Source organism: Hemitrygon akajei, chromosome 12 (assembly GCF_048418815.1).
Source record: "Hemitrygon akajei chromosome 12, sHemAka1.3, whole genome shotgun sequence".
Lineage (NCBI taxonomy): Eukaryota > Metazoa > Chordata > Chondrichthyes > Myliobatiformes > Dasyatidae > Hemitrygon > Hemitrygon akajei.
The window spans coordinates 33052228-33068311 of NC_133135.1; the positions used below are offsets into that span (position 1 = coordinate 33052228).

The window sequence follows — 16084 nt, forward strand, 5'->3', positions numbered from 1 at the left end:
AAAACAGAAAAAAAATACAGCAACCATAACATCAAGCCCCAAACCCCATCTGTCGCAAATAAAAAGCTAACGGATCACCAACACTACCAACCCCCAACACGCCAATCGGCTACGAGAGAGATAGCACAAAAAACTGAAGGAGACCAACATGAGCTACAGTCCACACCAATAATCACATAGATCTTAGAATTTTGATAACATCTTCTGTCAGCATCGAGGAGAGCGACCTCTCAAATGCAGGCCCTCTGTAGAGTGCGACCACTCGACATAGCAGTGCAGCCTTCCATAGAAGCTCCCCTCTTGCTCACTCTCCTCCACATTCACCTCGATGTTTCAGTCATCCTTCGGGGGAAATGGAGTTGATCATGGCCCCATGCCCTGTCTCTGAGCTTCTCCTCAAGCCAGCTCATGCTCAATTCCTCTCCTGGAGTTTTCTCAGGGACAGCAGAGCACTAGGTCACTCGTGTGATCTACAAATTGTTAGTCACAGGCTCCAACAGTTTTCGAAGCACAATTAAGATAAAAAGAATAAGTAGAGGATGTAGAAAAAGAGAAATAATTGACTATCCAGAAGGTGTCACCCAAGGAATTGATGTTTGCTGGTGCCATCTTGACTGGAATCAGCCAGAAAGTGGTGAATCTGTAGAACTGGCTGTGGTGAACTAGATATACCTGTCTGACTGCTCCTGTGGCTCCTCCCACAGACCCTGCTGACTGCTCCTGTGGCTCCTCCCACAGACCCTGCTGACTGCTCCTGTGGCTCCTCCCACAGACCCTTGCTGACTGCTCCTGTGACTCCTCCCACAGACCCCTGCTGACTGCTCCTGTGACTCCTCCCACAGACCCCCTGCTGACTGCTCCTGTGGCTCCTCCCACTGACCCCTGCTGACTGCTCCTGTGGCTCCTCCCACAGACCCTGCTGACTGCTCCTGTGGCTCCTCCCACAGACCCTGCTGACTGCTCCTGTGGCTCCTCCCACAGACCCTGCTGACTGCTCCTGTGGCTCCTCCCACAGAACCCCTGCTGACTGCTCCTGTGGCTCCTCCCACAGACCCCTGCTGACTGCTCCTGTGGCTCCTCCCACAGACCCCCTGCTGACTGCTCCTGTGGCTCCTCCCACAGACCCCCTGCTGACTGCTCCTGTGGCTCCTCCCACAGACCCCCTGCTGACTCCTCCCACAGACCCCCGCTGACTGCTCCTGTGGCTCCTCCCACAGACCCCTGTATAAAGGCGACTGTGGGCTGCTGCTCTCCCTCATTTTCCCCAGGATGTAGTGCTGTTTATTCTTCCAGTCAATAAAAGCCGATATCTCACTTCCTAAGTCTCAGCGTGAGTTATTGATGGTGCATCACTGGCTGCGGAGTCAAAGTCATTGGGTATATTTAAAGCAGAGTTTGGTAGATTCTTGAATAGTCAGGGCATGAAGAGATACGGGGAGAAGGCAGGATATTGGTGCTGTGAGGGAAATGGATCAGCCATGATAAAATGGCAGAGCAGACTCGGTGGGCCAAGCGGACTAATTCTACTTCTGTATCTTATGGCCTTAAGCTAAGAAGGTGGTGTTGAGGCCTAGGGATGTTGGAGGTGCTTCAATGTACTGTGAGGCCTTACACCATTTAGAAGCAAGGTGTTTCTTATCACCGTTTCCAAATAGTAATGCTGTATTGCTAATCAGAAACAATTTCAACAATACATAAGTTTATGACAGGAGGAATGTATAGGAGGATGTCAGAGATAGTGTTTTAAACAAACTCTCAGATAGGCTCATGGATGAAAGGAAAATGGAGGGCTAAGTGGGAGGAAAAGGCTAGATTGATCTTGGAGTAGGTTAAAAGGATGGCACAACATCATGGGACAAAGAGCCTGTTTTGTTCTGTGTAATAATTTGTGCCTTTACCACAGGAAAATGAACAATTTTGTGTACTGGCACTATTATGCCACATAAGTTGATATTAAGACAAACGACTGAGGACTTGTTCAAATACGTGGCTCTTAGGGAGAGACTCAAAAAAGCAAATAGCAATTGAGAAGTTTAGGAAAATAATTCCAGAAATTTTGACACTTGCGATGGAGCAATTAAAATCAGAAAAATTCTGAATTAGCAGAAGTTATGGGATAATGAGAGCCAAAGTCACACTCATTAAGAATGTTATTATAGCAGGTGAATATATACTGTAGATATGCTTAACATCGCCATGTCACAAATATAACATTGCGAATGGCTAGAGTTGCATTGCCTGCACAACTACTGAATATTCCTGCTGTGATTAATGTTAAGGTAATGTAATAATACTTCCAAAATCATAAAGTTCCCAGCAAATATCAATATTCTAATACTTTGCTCAGTAAACAGGCTCTGCTATTTAATTAATATAAACCTGTGTTTAAATCCCACAAAAAGAACAGAAACCAATACAATAATAGAACATTGCCAGAGTGGAGTGAAGCTTCATCCCACTGACCTTCTTGAAAGTTCTGTCCCAAGTATCATTTTGGTAACCAGTATAGTTCATCAACTCTTTTTCATCTTCCTCTGTTACTTTGGTGACTGGCAGAACACCCGCAGGAAAATTTAACAAGTTGAAAATAACCATATAGCTGGTTGCAGCTAAAAAGAAAATGTTTTTATACAATTAGTTTGTATTTTTTTTAGGTTCTTCTGTCTCCTGTGATAATAACAAGGGACATACTGGTCAATACCCCTACATAAAGGCAGTTACCTGTGGTCTTTCAGAGAAGATGGACAGGTCTTATCATACTAACAAACAACACACACAAAGTGCTGGAGGAACTCAGCAGGCCAGGCAACAACTATGGAAAAGATGACGGTTTGAGCCAAGGCACTGCATCAGGCCTGGAGAAAAAAAGATGAGGAGTCAGAGTAAGAAGGTGGAGGGAGGGGAGGAAGATACACCAGGTGATAGGTTCACGGTGAGAGGGGGAGGGGTGAAATAAAGAGCTGGGAAGTTAATTGGTGAAAGAGATACAGGGCTGGAGAAGGGGGAGTCTAAGAGGACAGAAGAAAGAGAAGGGGGAGGAGCACCAGAGAGTGGTGATAGGCAGTTAAGGTGATAATGTGAGAGAGGGAAAAGGGAAAAGGGAATGGGGAATGGTGAAGGGGAGTATTATCAGAGGTTTGAGAAATCGACATTCATGCCATCAGGTTGGAGGCTACCCAGATGGAATACAAGGTGTTGTTCCTCCAACCTGAGCGTGGCTTCATCTTGACGGTAGAGGAGGCCATGGACTGACACGTCGGAATGGGAATGGGAAGTGGAATTAAAGTGGGTGGCCACTGGGAGATCCCACTTTTTGTGGAAGATGGAGTGGAGGTGCTCAGCAAAGTAGTCTCCCAATCTACATCGGGTCTCACCGATACACAGGAGGCCACATCAGGAATACCAGATACAGTATATGACCCCAACAGACTCACAGGTGAAGTGTCACCTAACCTGTTTGGGGCCCTGAATAGCAGAGAGGGAGGAGGTGTAAGGGCAGGCGTAGCACTTGTTCCGCTTGCAAGGATAAGTGCCAGGAGACAGATCGGTGGGGAGAGATGGAATGGACAACGGAGTCACGTAGGGAGTAATCCCCGCCTGCAGAAAGCAGAAAGTTTGGGGAGGGGAGGTGTGTTTGGTAGTGGGATCCTGTTGGAGATGGAGGAAGTTATGGAGAATTATGTGCTGGACACAGAGGCTGGTGGGGTGGTAGGTGAGGGCAAGAGGAACCTTATCCCTGGTGGAGTGGCGGAAGACTATACTTTTTTTGTCTATTATTACTATGTATTGTATTAACCTGCTGCTGCAAAGACAACAAATTTCACGACCTATCTGGAGATATTAAACCTGATTTGATTATGATAGGGAAACATTCAATAGTTTTATAACAGTGAGATAAAAACTGTCTTTCAGCATTCTGTTTCTTCTCCTGACGGGGGAGACAAAAGGAGAGGATGTCTAGAGTGGATAGGTTCTTTGATCATGCTGGCTGCTCTAATGAGGCAGCGTAAAGGAGGATGGTCATAGTCTTTTTCAGAGTGGGTCCCTAAAATGAGAGGATATATATTAACGGTGAGAGGGAAGAACTTCAAAAGGGACCTGAGGGCAAGCTTTCCACACAGTGAGTGGTGGGTGTGTGCTACCAGAGGAAAACAGTTAAAACATTTAAAAGTCATATTGTCAAGTATGTGAAAAGAAAGGCTTTAGAGAGATAGGAACCAAATGCAGGCATGTGAGACCATCTTGGTCAGCATGGACAAGTTGGGCCAAAGGGCCCTTTTCAACACTGTATAATTCTGGGTTGCTAAATGAGCACTGTACTCAGTATTCTGGACTCATACTGTTATTACTGTCCATAGACAGAAATCTAATGAACTTGTAGAGATAGTCAGCTCCATTGATACAATCATAGCAATGGCACAAAATGGAATTTTATTCAGGACAATGAAATAATGTCTGAAATATTGTGTATTGTTAGTATTTTATTTCTAAAATGCACATGCCTCTAATTCAGCATTTTCAAAATACACATTCATCAATAATGACTGCCATCTAATTTATGAAGAGAATTTCATTTTGTGACTGAGTCCATTTACACTCAGATTGAAATAATGATGTTTCTGCATCGAATGGAGGGGATTACTGATTTCTTTTTGATAATAATCATTGTTATTTCATTCAAACAAAAAAAACCACAAAATATCACACCCATATCTGAAGTTCATCCACAGTTATCCAGTAGAAAATGGTATGACTCTTCTGGTAACACCGCCCTCTCCCCATTTGAAGTAACACCATCAAACGTTGAAGCTATTCATACTTCTCTGATGCAGTTCTAAGTTCTGGGGGCCTTTGAAGAAGTTCATCCTCAATTGTTCCTCACCTGACAATTTTCCTGCATATCCAATATTAAGTGCAGGTCCTAATGATGGACAGAGTAAAACTTCAATGTTCTGGTGTTTCCAAGCATTCAAATATTCTTCACGGTATGCCTAGAGAAAATACAAGCATCCTCCCTCATGATCGTTGCAATGTCTTTTTTTTCGGAAATTAACTACCCACAAATCAACAAAACCGAGTTCATAATATGTCAGGAGGAGGCCATTTGGCTCATCACATCCAGCAGAACAATTCACTTTAATCCCAACCATTTTCTTATATCCCTCTGGCCTGCAAATTATTCTCTCTCACGTGCCAATCCAACCCTCTTTAATTCTTCTTACTATTTGCTAACGTTGCTAACTGGTAATGTACATAACACAATTAATCTACCAGTTCTTCCATGGTACATGAGAGGAATTTGGAGCAGATAGCTAAAACCCATGAGATCTCATGAACAGAACATGCAAACTCCTCACTGATAACACCCAAGGTCAGGACCAAACAAGTGCCCCCAAGCTATGAGGCAGCAGTGCCATTTGCAGCCACCATTTTCCAATAAATATAAGACCATAAGACATAGGAGCAGAATTAGGCCATTTGACCCATCGAGTCTGCTCCACCATTCAACCATGGCTGATCCTCTTTCCCCTCCTCAGCCCCACTCCCCAGCCTTCCCCTCGAAACCTTGAATGCCATGTCCAATCAAGAACCTATCAATCTCTATATGACACTTATTCAAGTTTATTTTCATGAGCATACATACCCAGGGTAAAAAAATGCCATGAAATTACCTTTTTTATCAGCAGCAGGACAGTACATTACAAGCATGAGAAACAAAGATTACATAAACCTAAATTAGCATAAATTATACATAAATTACATGACACAATGAACAAAATAATTCCCTGGATCTGTGGAATTCTTACAACCTCACCACTCTTTGTCCTAGAAGACAACACCTTTTATGCACTTTACAGGAAAATACCATTGATATTATTTAACAGGGCCTATAAAGAAAGTGCAACCTAGAACCCAAATATCATTGATTTACTACCCTATTTCTGGCATGAGACAATTTCTCTTCTAACAGATTTTGCCTGGTTCTGTGTTCTACAAATTCCCTGTGTTATTTCTACATTTCACAAATCAGAAGTTGTGCAATATCAGTAACAAAGTTACAAAACTGCAAATTACTGTAAGCACAAGGAAAATGCGTTCAGTGTTAGATGTCAGCTGAGAGAGTGAACTGGGTATACAGTGAGCTTGTAAAAAGGTATCTGAGCAATGAGAAAATGGAATAATCAAAATACTTTCACATAATTTACAAATTGGAAATGGAGTTTGACCTTACCATTACTGCAACATGGTGTTTCCATAGTTCCTTAACTGACCTACAAATATATGAAAAAAACAATGTCAAACACAGGAACAAGTTTTCACATTCTACAGGAATGAAAGAGAGAGGAGTTTCACGGCCCTGAATCTCCCTAAACCACGCAAGTTCAGCATCCGCAGATATACAGTGTGTTACCTACATAGCAAAATCATTGTCTGCTGGCATCAGAAAGGCATCCTTACTATTATAACCTGTGACTAAGAATCACAAAACTTGGGTCCGTGAACTAAGCTGGCAGCATTTTGGCCATATAAAGCATGGGCATGTTTAGATAGCATGCTTAACTCCTCCCATGTCTCCTTCTCCCAAGTGTGACTTTTGCTGATTATCTGAAGATCCAGGTCCATGTCCTTACATCCTGCAAAGTTTCATTCATCTATTTCACATTGTTCTTGGGGAAATAGATTTCAAAGTATGCAAATAAGCTCCAGAGAGGAATCACTCCCCATTGTGGCCCGCCCTCTACATGGCAAATCCTGCAGCTTTTCATTGCATGCTGTACAATCTTAACTAACAAGGATAATTTAAATACTTTGAACCATGTACTATTGTCAATTTAACCATAATTTAAAGTTTTCACTTCACTTCATATTTGCCTTGAATTCAGAAGTTTGTGGCTCCAAATCCTTTTCGGCACAAAAATCTAAGATGACATGCACAGGCAATACTGATGCAGTGTCACACTTTCAGTGATGAAGTGTCTTAGGTGAAGTATTAAGCTAAGAACTTGTCTGGTCTACTAGTATATGTGCAGATCCCATGATACTATTTAAAAGATTTTTCCCTGCATCATTCAGATGACGTCTGCCACATTTCCTTGCTATAAAAACTACTTCATAGAACCATAGAACATTACAGCACAGTAACAGGCCTTTTGGCCCTTCTTGGCTGTGCCGAACCATTTTTCTGCCTAGTCCCACTGACCTGCACCTGGACCACATCCCTCCATACACCATCCACGTACCTGTCCAAGTTTTTCTTAAATGTTAAAAGTGAGCCCGCATTTACCACTTCATCTGACAACTCATTCCACACTCCCACCACTCTCTGTGTGAAGAACCCTCCCCTAATGTTCCCTTTAAACTTTTCCCCCTTCACCCTTAACCCATGTCCTCTGTTTTTTTTTCTCCCCGAGCCTCAGTGGAAAAAGCCTGCTTGCATTCACTCTATCTATACCCATCATAATTTTATATATCTCTATCAAATCTCCCCTCATTCTTCTACGCTCCAGGGAATGATGTCCTAACCTATTCAACCTTTACAGCATCCTGAAGATGACATGAATGATACTGTAGAAATCCAAACCTTTTCTCATCCTGCAAAATATTCTAGGTCAGAATATTTAATTGGTATTCTAAAATCCAACAGTTCCACTTATCTTTGCAAACTTATTTCTGGAGAAGCTTCCATAAAATGCCATCTTCTTTCTAAACCTTAATTTGACTACATTTGATTATTGCACTTTGGAGAAAGGGCAGATGAGACATTCCTTTACTGAAAAAATGTGATGTATGAATCAGAAATATCTATCCTTCAGGACCCATCAATCTGACATTTTGATCCATTGTCCACAGTTGTTGACTAACCCGTCGTGTATTCCAACAATGTTTCTTCAGCTTTAATTTCTAGCATTTGTAGTACGTATTCTGTTTGTCTTTATATATTTAATATTATTTAGTATTATTCTTTAATATTATAGTCCATTGGCACTACACATTAGAGCAGCCTGATTAAGAAGCAGATTAAGCAGTGTCACCTCTGTAAGTAAAAGTCAAAAGAAAACTGGAGATGATGGAAATATAAAATAGAAACAGGAAATGCTGAAAATAATCATCAGGTGAGGAATCATCTGTGGGAAGAGAAGCAGAGTTAATGTTTCTGCTCATAGACCCTTCATTAAATGCGGCCTGACCTGCTAAGTATTTCCAGTCTTTTCTGTTTAATTTTACCCACTTATTTCACTTCACCAAGTCTCTGACTTACTTTCCCTATGATTGAAAGTTGTGACTTTTTTTTAAATAGCACAGCTCAGGAAACGTTAATCGAGGAAAAAAACAAGATTAAAGATTGAGGTCGATAATTCTGATGAATGTTAATAATTTCCCTCATCCCACCTCCCGCTTGAACTCCTGACTATTTCCATCATTTGCTTTCTGCTCCAGATTTCCAGCATCTTCACTACTTTACCTTGCATAGTGTTTAGCTTAGGGTTGGGTGGCAGTGTGTTCCCACCAAAGGAGGTGTAAAGTGCTCCCTCCCAGGTCACCCTTGAGCAAAGCGTAGCACCTGCTTACCACCCACCCCCCCAATCAGGGTCATGTGAAGCCATGAGAGCAGGGGTGGACAGTTGTATGAGCAGCTGGTGCATATCACAAGTCCTGGTTATGCAACCATTGACACCAGGCAGACCATCTTTGAAGAGTATTGATAATGGCTGGGGTCATCCATCTTGTAAGACACTGACCAGAAAGCGGCAATGGCAGACCTCTTCTGTAGAAAAATTTGCCAAGAACAATCATGGTCACAGGCTCCATGATTGCCCACCTCATACTGACACAGCACATAATGATGATGAGTATTTAGGGATGTTTAGTACATCATATTCACCTTGAAACTTCATCAGATGCGACTTTCACAAAGTAGAACCAGACAAATGAAGGAAATACTAAAGATAGAGGCATTATGAAAAGGTGAAAGTTGTGTGTTGTAAAAACTGTTAAAAAAGGAGGAAGAGAGACAAGCGTAGAGAACGATTTCCAGGACTTCAAGCTGGGAGGACTGAAGACAAAACCATCAAATAACATGAAGAAAGAACAGGGGATGGCTGAGGAGCAGAATTGGAAGAAAGCAGAGTTTTCAGAGATTTGAGACAAAGTTACAGAGGTGGGGAGGGACTATTAGTATTTTTCCTCTTCTGTATCACAATACAAAAAACCTGTTTCTAGCTACTTTCTTTAAACATAGGATCACTTGTCCAAGCTAACAACTTAACCTTGTTCCCCAGAGAACTTCACATTTTCAAGCCTTTGAAGAATCAATTCCAACTATTAAAAAAAAATCAACTAAAATGTCTGTTAGAGCTTGCACATATACATGTCTTTTCATCCTCTTCCTTAGCATAAACTCACCCTATTCCCTCTGTTGCCCTGAAGCCAGCTGCAACTCTGGGACTCTGGAAAAAGGAAAATCAAATATGTAACTGCCTTGATATTACATTTGGTTAGACCAAGTGTAGGTTATGACATAGAATTGAATTTAATAGATTTCTATCTCATAACCTAAAGTCACAAATGGAAATAGGCCCCTTGACCCTTTTGGTCCATGCTGACCAAAGTGCCCCATCCAAGCTAGTCTTGTTTGTTCTGCAGTCCATATAAATATTATCTACCACCCTGCCCTGGCCAACTTTCTTGTACACAGTCTTTCAGCAAACTTTATGAGCTGTTGAGCTGTACTGAAAGTCTTCCAATATGACAGCATTACCAACACCGAAGGAAGTCAAAGTTGAATAGCTAGAAAATATTAACAAAGACATTAATGAGTACCGTAATTATATCAGATTTATGATTAATGAAGTAAGTTATAAAGCAGGCAGCTCCTGAGTTATGTGAGAGTTCCATAAACCATCTTTTCTAAAATTGATTTTCTATATCTTCTCATATCATATTGCTCTAAAGAGATCTGTTTCATTCCATCTAATATCTTCTATGTTCACATTAACACTATCCATAATTAAACTAAAAGTACATACTGTATGTAACCAATTATTAATGCATGCCATAAAACATTTTATTAATATTAAACTGGTTTATTATTGTCACATATACCAAGGTACAATGAAAAACTTGTCTTGCATATCCATACAGATAAGTTCATTACAGTTCATTACCGTACATGGCAGTGGTACAAGGTAGAACAATAACAGACTGTTACAGCACAGAGAATGTACAGTGCAGGTAAACATAAGGTACAAAGTCACAACAAGGCAGATATTCAGTAAAGTGTCCTTCTTACTGGGAAACATTCAATAGTCTTAAAACTGTGGGACCAAAGCTGTCCATGAGACGAGTGGTACATACTTTCAGTCCTTTGTATCTCCTGCACAATGGGAGGGGGTTGAAAAGGGAATGTCTAGAGTAGGAGGGACCTTTGATTTGCTGGCTGCTTTTCTGAGGCAGCAAGAAGTGTAAACAGAGCCCTTTGAGGGGAGGCTGGTTTTCAGTAATGTGCTGGACTATGTCCACGATTCTGCATTTTCTTGGAGTCATGGGCAGAGTAGTTGCCATAACAAGCCATGATGCATCCAGATTGGATGCTCACTATGGTGCATTGATACAAATTGGTGCTAGTCAAGAAGATGTGCCAAATATGCCCGATCAGACTCGAGGAGTAGCCATGGGCACCCACATGGGCCCCAGCGATGCCTGTCTTTTCATAGGTTACGTAGAGCACTCCATGTTTAAGTCTTCACTAGTCAGACTCGAGGGGTAGCCATAGGCACCTGCCCGGGCCGCAGCTATGCCTGCCTTTTCACTGGCTAGGTCGAAAAGTCCATGTTTCAAGACTTCCCCAGTAATGCTCCCCAACTCTACCTATGCTACATTGATGACTACATTGGTGCTGTTTCCTGCATCCAAGCTAGGTTTGTCAATTTCAAAAAACTTTGCCTCCAACTTCCACCCTGCCCTTAAATTCATTTGGTCCCTGACTCCTCCCGCCCCTTTCTTGATCATTCTGTCTCCATATCTGGAGACAAACTATCGACTGACATCTTTTATAAATCTACCGATTCCCACAACTATCTTGACTATTCCTCTTCCCATCTTGTCTCCTGTAAAAATGCTATTCCCTTTTCTCAGTTTCTTCATCTCCACTACATCTGTCCCAGGAAGAAGCTTTCCTTTCCAGGACATCAGATATGTCCTCCTTCTTTAAAGAATGGGGCTTCCCTTTGTCCTTCATCCACATCTCCTCCATTTCCTATATATCTGCACTCACCCCATCTTCCCGCAGCTTTAGCAGTAATAATGTTCCTCACATCCTTGCCTACCAACCCATAAGCCTCCGTGTTCAACACACATTCTCCACAACTTCTACCATCACCAAAGGGATTCTACCACCAAACACACCTTTACCCCCCACCCCTGCCATCACTGTCCATTTTTCACAGGGGTCACTGCCTCCGTGATTCCATTATCCATTTGTCCCGCCCCACTGATGTCCCATCCTGCAAGTAGCCAGGGTGTTACCCCTACCCATTCACTTCCTCACTCACTTCCATTCAGCATCCCAAACAGTCCTTCCAGGTGAGGCAACACTTCTGATGCAGCCTCCTCTACATCAGTGAGACCTGTCATAAACTGGGGGACCGCTTCGTTGAGCACCTCCCCTCCACCTGCATTTCCACTCCATCCGACAAAAGTGGAACTTTCCGGTGGCCCAGCATTTTAATTCTCATTCCCATTTCCATTTTGACATATCAATTTTATGCATCTAGATGAAGCCACCCTCAGGGTGGAGAAGCAATTCCTTATATTCTGTCTGGGTAGCCTCCAACCTGATGGAATCAACATTGATTTCTCCTTCTGGTAAAAAAAAATTCCCCTGCCCCTCTCCTCTTCTTCTATTCCCCACTTTGGCCTCTTACCTCTGCTCACCTTCCCATCAACCCCTCCGGTGCCCCTCCTCCTTCCCTATGGTCCACTCTCCTCTCCTATCAAATTCCTTCATTGCCTGCCTTTTACCTTTCCCACCCACCTGGCTTGATGCACCATCAATAACTCTCGGAGATGGGAGGCAAACAATAGGCTTTTATTAGCTGCAGGAGACCATGATTAGCAGCAAGAGACCACCACACAACATCCTGGAGACTGAGGGAGGAGCAGTGCCTCCAATCGCCTTTATACAGGGGTCTGTGGGAGGAGCCACAGGAGCAGTCAGCAGAGGGGCGTGTCCAGACAGGTATATGTAGTTCACCACATGGCTTCACCTATCACATACTAGCTATCCTCCTTCGCCTCCCCCCCCCCCCCCACCTTTTTACTCTGGCGTCTTTCCCCTTCCTTTCCCGTCCCGATGAAGGGTCTTGGCCCGAAACGTCGACTGTTTGTTCATTTCCATGGCTGTTGATTGATCTACTGAGTTCCTCCGGTATTTTGTGTATGGTGCCCAATTTGTTTAGCCTCCTGAGCAAATAGAGATGCAAGAGAGTTGTTGTGTCATCATGGTAAGACCAGGACAGGTTATTGGTGATGTTCACTCATGGGAACTAAAGTAGTCAACACTCTTGACTTCAGCACTGTTAATGTAAATAGGATTAGGTTCGCTGTCCCCTTCAAAAAGTCAATGACCAGCTCTTCTGTTTTGTTGGCAGTGAGGGAAAAGCCATTCTCGTGACACCAGCTCTCTATCTCCTTCCTTTACCACAACTACTGACGTTGAGATACGGCCCACTACAGTGGTATCATCTGTAAATTCAAGCAGAATCTGGCCATGGGCACTAGAGTAGAGAGCCTGAGAATGCAGCCATGTGAGGTGCCGGCATTGATTGTGAAAAATTCTTTCAAATGTTATGGGTGAACTTGCATGAAGACAGATTTCCGTTAGTCAGCACTTCCATAACCTGGGGAGCAACCCCCCCCCACCCCACCACACACACACACACACACACACACACACACACACACACACACACACACACACACACACACTGGAATTAAAATTACAGCGATAACTATTGAGTAGCTTTGAAAACTACAGGACTCATGGCTACTAAGTTAATGAGCCTTGGTCCTAATGAAATCAGAGGAAATCCTCAATAAGAAACTTTTAAGATTCTCTTTATATATGCAGAGTTTGTTTGAATGCTGGAGGCTGCCTAAATAAGGAGCTAGACAGTCTACAGCAGTATTTATTCTGTACCAAGATGGGTCTAAATGGAGAGCCAAGTTGTAAGTTGACTGCTGGGTGACAGAAATATGCCACGTTTTCAGGTGGGCACCAACCATAGAATGTCAATTAGCACAGTCTAGCAAATATCATTCTGTGAACGGAAATATCACAGAGTGTATTCAAACAATGCTTCTGCTGCCTGGGCTGTTTGCCATTCTGACTGGATTTATCATCTTGTGCTGTACCCTGCACAATATTAGTATCCAAACCTTACTCCTGCCATGACAACAAGAAGTGGAGCTGAAAGATCAATGTTAGGAAAAGGTAGAGAAGGAACACCATTGATTCATGGTGCACTAGCAGTCAGAACTCCTTAGCAACAGATTGTTCCAGAGTAGCCTGTAATTCTTGCCATCACCATACGTACTTAACTATCTGACAGCTTCCCTCATGTGGACCATTCATCCACTATAAATATTAACATGATGCCAAATGCAGAAAATGTACTCCTATAACTTCATTCCACTGGCATAAAATAGTTAACAGCAATAATTGTGTGGAATGCTTGGTGTGCCAGGAATGTTCTGCCTGGCTTGGGGGTGAAGGCAAATGCAAGAGAGGTATTCAAGATGTGCAGGAAATGGAAGGATACAGACATTAAGTAGGCAGAAAGAGTTAGTTTAGGTGTGCAGTTTATTTAATTCAGCACAACATTGTGGGCTGGAGGACTGTGCTATGCTCTCGGATCAATAATTAACCCTAACTCTAATCTCTGAGCAACTTCATGGCAGCCCTTTGTTCTTGTTATCATATCCTCATGCATTAACAAAGTTAGAATCAGAATCTGATTTATTATCACTGAATTATTTGGCATGAAATTTGTTGTTTCACAGCAATAGTACAGAACAGGTACAAAATTACAATAAATCACAGAAATAAACAGTGCAAAAACGTGCATCCCCAGTGCATGCTGCTTGGGAGATAAAGGGTTAATGGGCTTCTGTGGAAGATATTCAGATGGGCAAGTGCTTACAAAAATATTTCCTTCACTTTTTATAACCTTAGCAATGGTGTTGTAGGAGACCCACTGTCTGCTGGACTCTATGGGAGTTACAAATGAGATTTTGATATTTGCAGTGTCTGCAACAGCCAGCCAGCTCCCCGTTCCAAACCATTTATAAGTTAACTATTATACTTACAAAAGGCTTCAGAAAAAAATACAAGAGCTTTTTCATTAATCTAGGCATAGAGTACGTAGATACTTGAGTTCTTAAATGCGGATCGATAATGTCTCCTTTACTAGAAAATCCAAACAATATTTAGTTCCTTTAGTATTATTTACAATGTGTGCACTAAAAATAGATCATTGAAGATAAAGACACCAAGGTTATTTGTTATACTAAAATATATTATTCTTAGAGGCTACAAACAATCAACCAACTCAAAAATTACAGATTTATGATGATTGAATGAATACATTAGGTTTGTTTTTACTCTGTGAATTTTTGGCCTGTTTTGAGGTGCAAATCTTAAGTTGGCCTTCTTTCTCCTATAAACCAAAGGCACATGGACAAAAAGTAACTAGCGTGTGTTCGGAAAGAGATTGAGTAGAAAGAGTCCCTACTCATTGTAGCTGAGTGACAGTTAACCTTATCAAAATATACAAGAGTCTGAGATATGATGGCCTAAATGGCAAATTCTGTTCCTATATCTTATGGATGAAAAGTGGAAATTCTGGAAATACTTCACCTTCAACAGACCACTCTCCACAATTTCAGCCATTATCAAAGATCCCTCTCTCCTTCTCTCCTCCCTTTCAGCATGGGTCCACTCTTCTATTCCCACCAAACGCAGTCACACTTACCCTTGAAACTGCAGACAATGTAGTACTTGTTCTTTCATTTATTTCCATTCCACTATCTAGTGACCCAAAGAGGCCTTCCAAGTAAGGCAGCCATTCACTTGCACTCCTTTCAATCTAGTGTTCACAGTGTGGCATCCCCTACAGGGGAGAAGCCAAATGCAGACTGGGTGATCGCTTTGTGGAGTTCATTCTGTGGGAGAGACCATGAGCTTCCCATTGCATGTCACGTTAATTCCCCCGTCCACTTCCACTCTGAACTATCAAGTCTGGAGCTCCTGTACCATTACAGTGAGCAAACTTGAGGAAAAGCACCTCAACCTTCTTGTCTGGATGCATTGCTGCTTTTTAGGCTCAATATTCAATCTAGCAACTTCAGGTGATGCAACTTCGAGGTCTACGTTAGTCATCCATTATTAGCTTGGCTTTTTTTAAAATCTCTCTGGGACTGTGGGACATGCCCAGCCTGATCTTTTGAACAGGTTCCCACACCCTGCATGCCCACAACTTCCACATTCTTTTGCCTATGTTCAGGAAGATGCCAGGAGAATGAGGTTGAGAGGGATAATAATTCAGCCAGACTCAATGGGCCAAATGACCTAATGTCTTGTGGTTCTATAGTCTTCTTGCACTCCAACTCATCTTATAAACTCATTGATATCGCCATAACCTTGTTTACAGATTATCCCCATGCATACATTGGCTTTACACTTTGAGAGATAACCCACTCCACCCCTCAGCTTTACAAGTTTCTTTTATCTCCTTTTCACTTTTGGTGAAGTTTCTGACCTGAAACATTGATTCAGTTTGTCTTCCCATTCACATAATGTGGTGAACTACATATAGATAGATAGATAGATAGATAGATAGATAGATAGATACTTTATTCATCCCCATGGGGAAATTCAACTTTTTTTCCAATATCCCATACACTTGTTGTAGCAAAACTAATTACATACAATACTTAACTCAGTAAAAAATATGATATACATCTAAATCACTATCTCAAAAAGCATTAATAATAGCTTTTAAAAAGTTCTTAAGTCCTGGTGGTA

At 42.1% G+C, this 16084-nt stretch overlaps 1 protein-coding gene across 1 annotated transcript in view; it reads right to left on the bottom strand.

The window, feature by feature from the left end:
* LOC140736561 (fatty-acid amide hydrolase 1-like) overlaps nt 1-16084 on the bottom strand; it is a 60295-nt gene that overhangs the window by 5062 nt on the left and 39149 nt on the right. Inside the window, exons 10-14 of the mRNA XM_073062390.1 lie at nt 14368-14467; nt 9406-9449; nt 6233-6272; nt 4883-4991; nt 2464-2609 (exon numbers count right to left, since the gene is read on the bottom strand). Of these exons, the coding sequence (XP_072918491.1) occupies nt 2464-2609; nt 4883-4991; nt 6233-6272; nt 9406-9449; nt 14368-14467 (439 nt within the window). The remainder of the gene's footprint in view (nt 1-2463; nt 2610-4882; nt 4992-6232; nt 6273-9405; nt 9450-14367; nt 14468-16084) is intronic.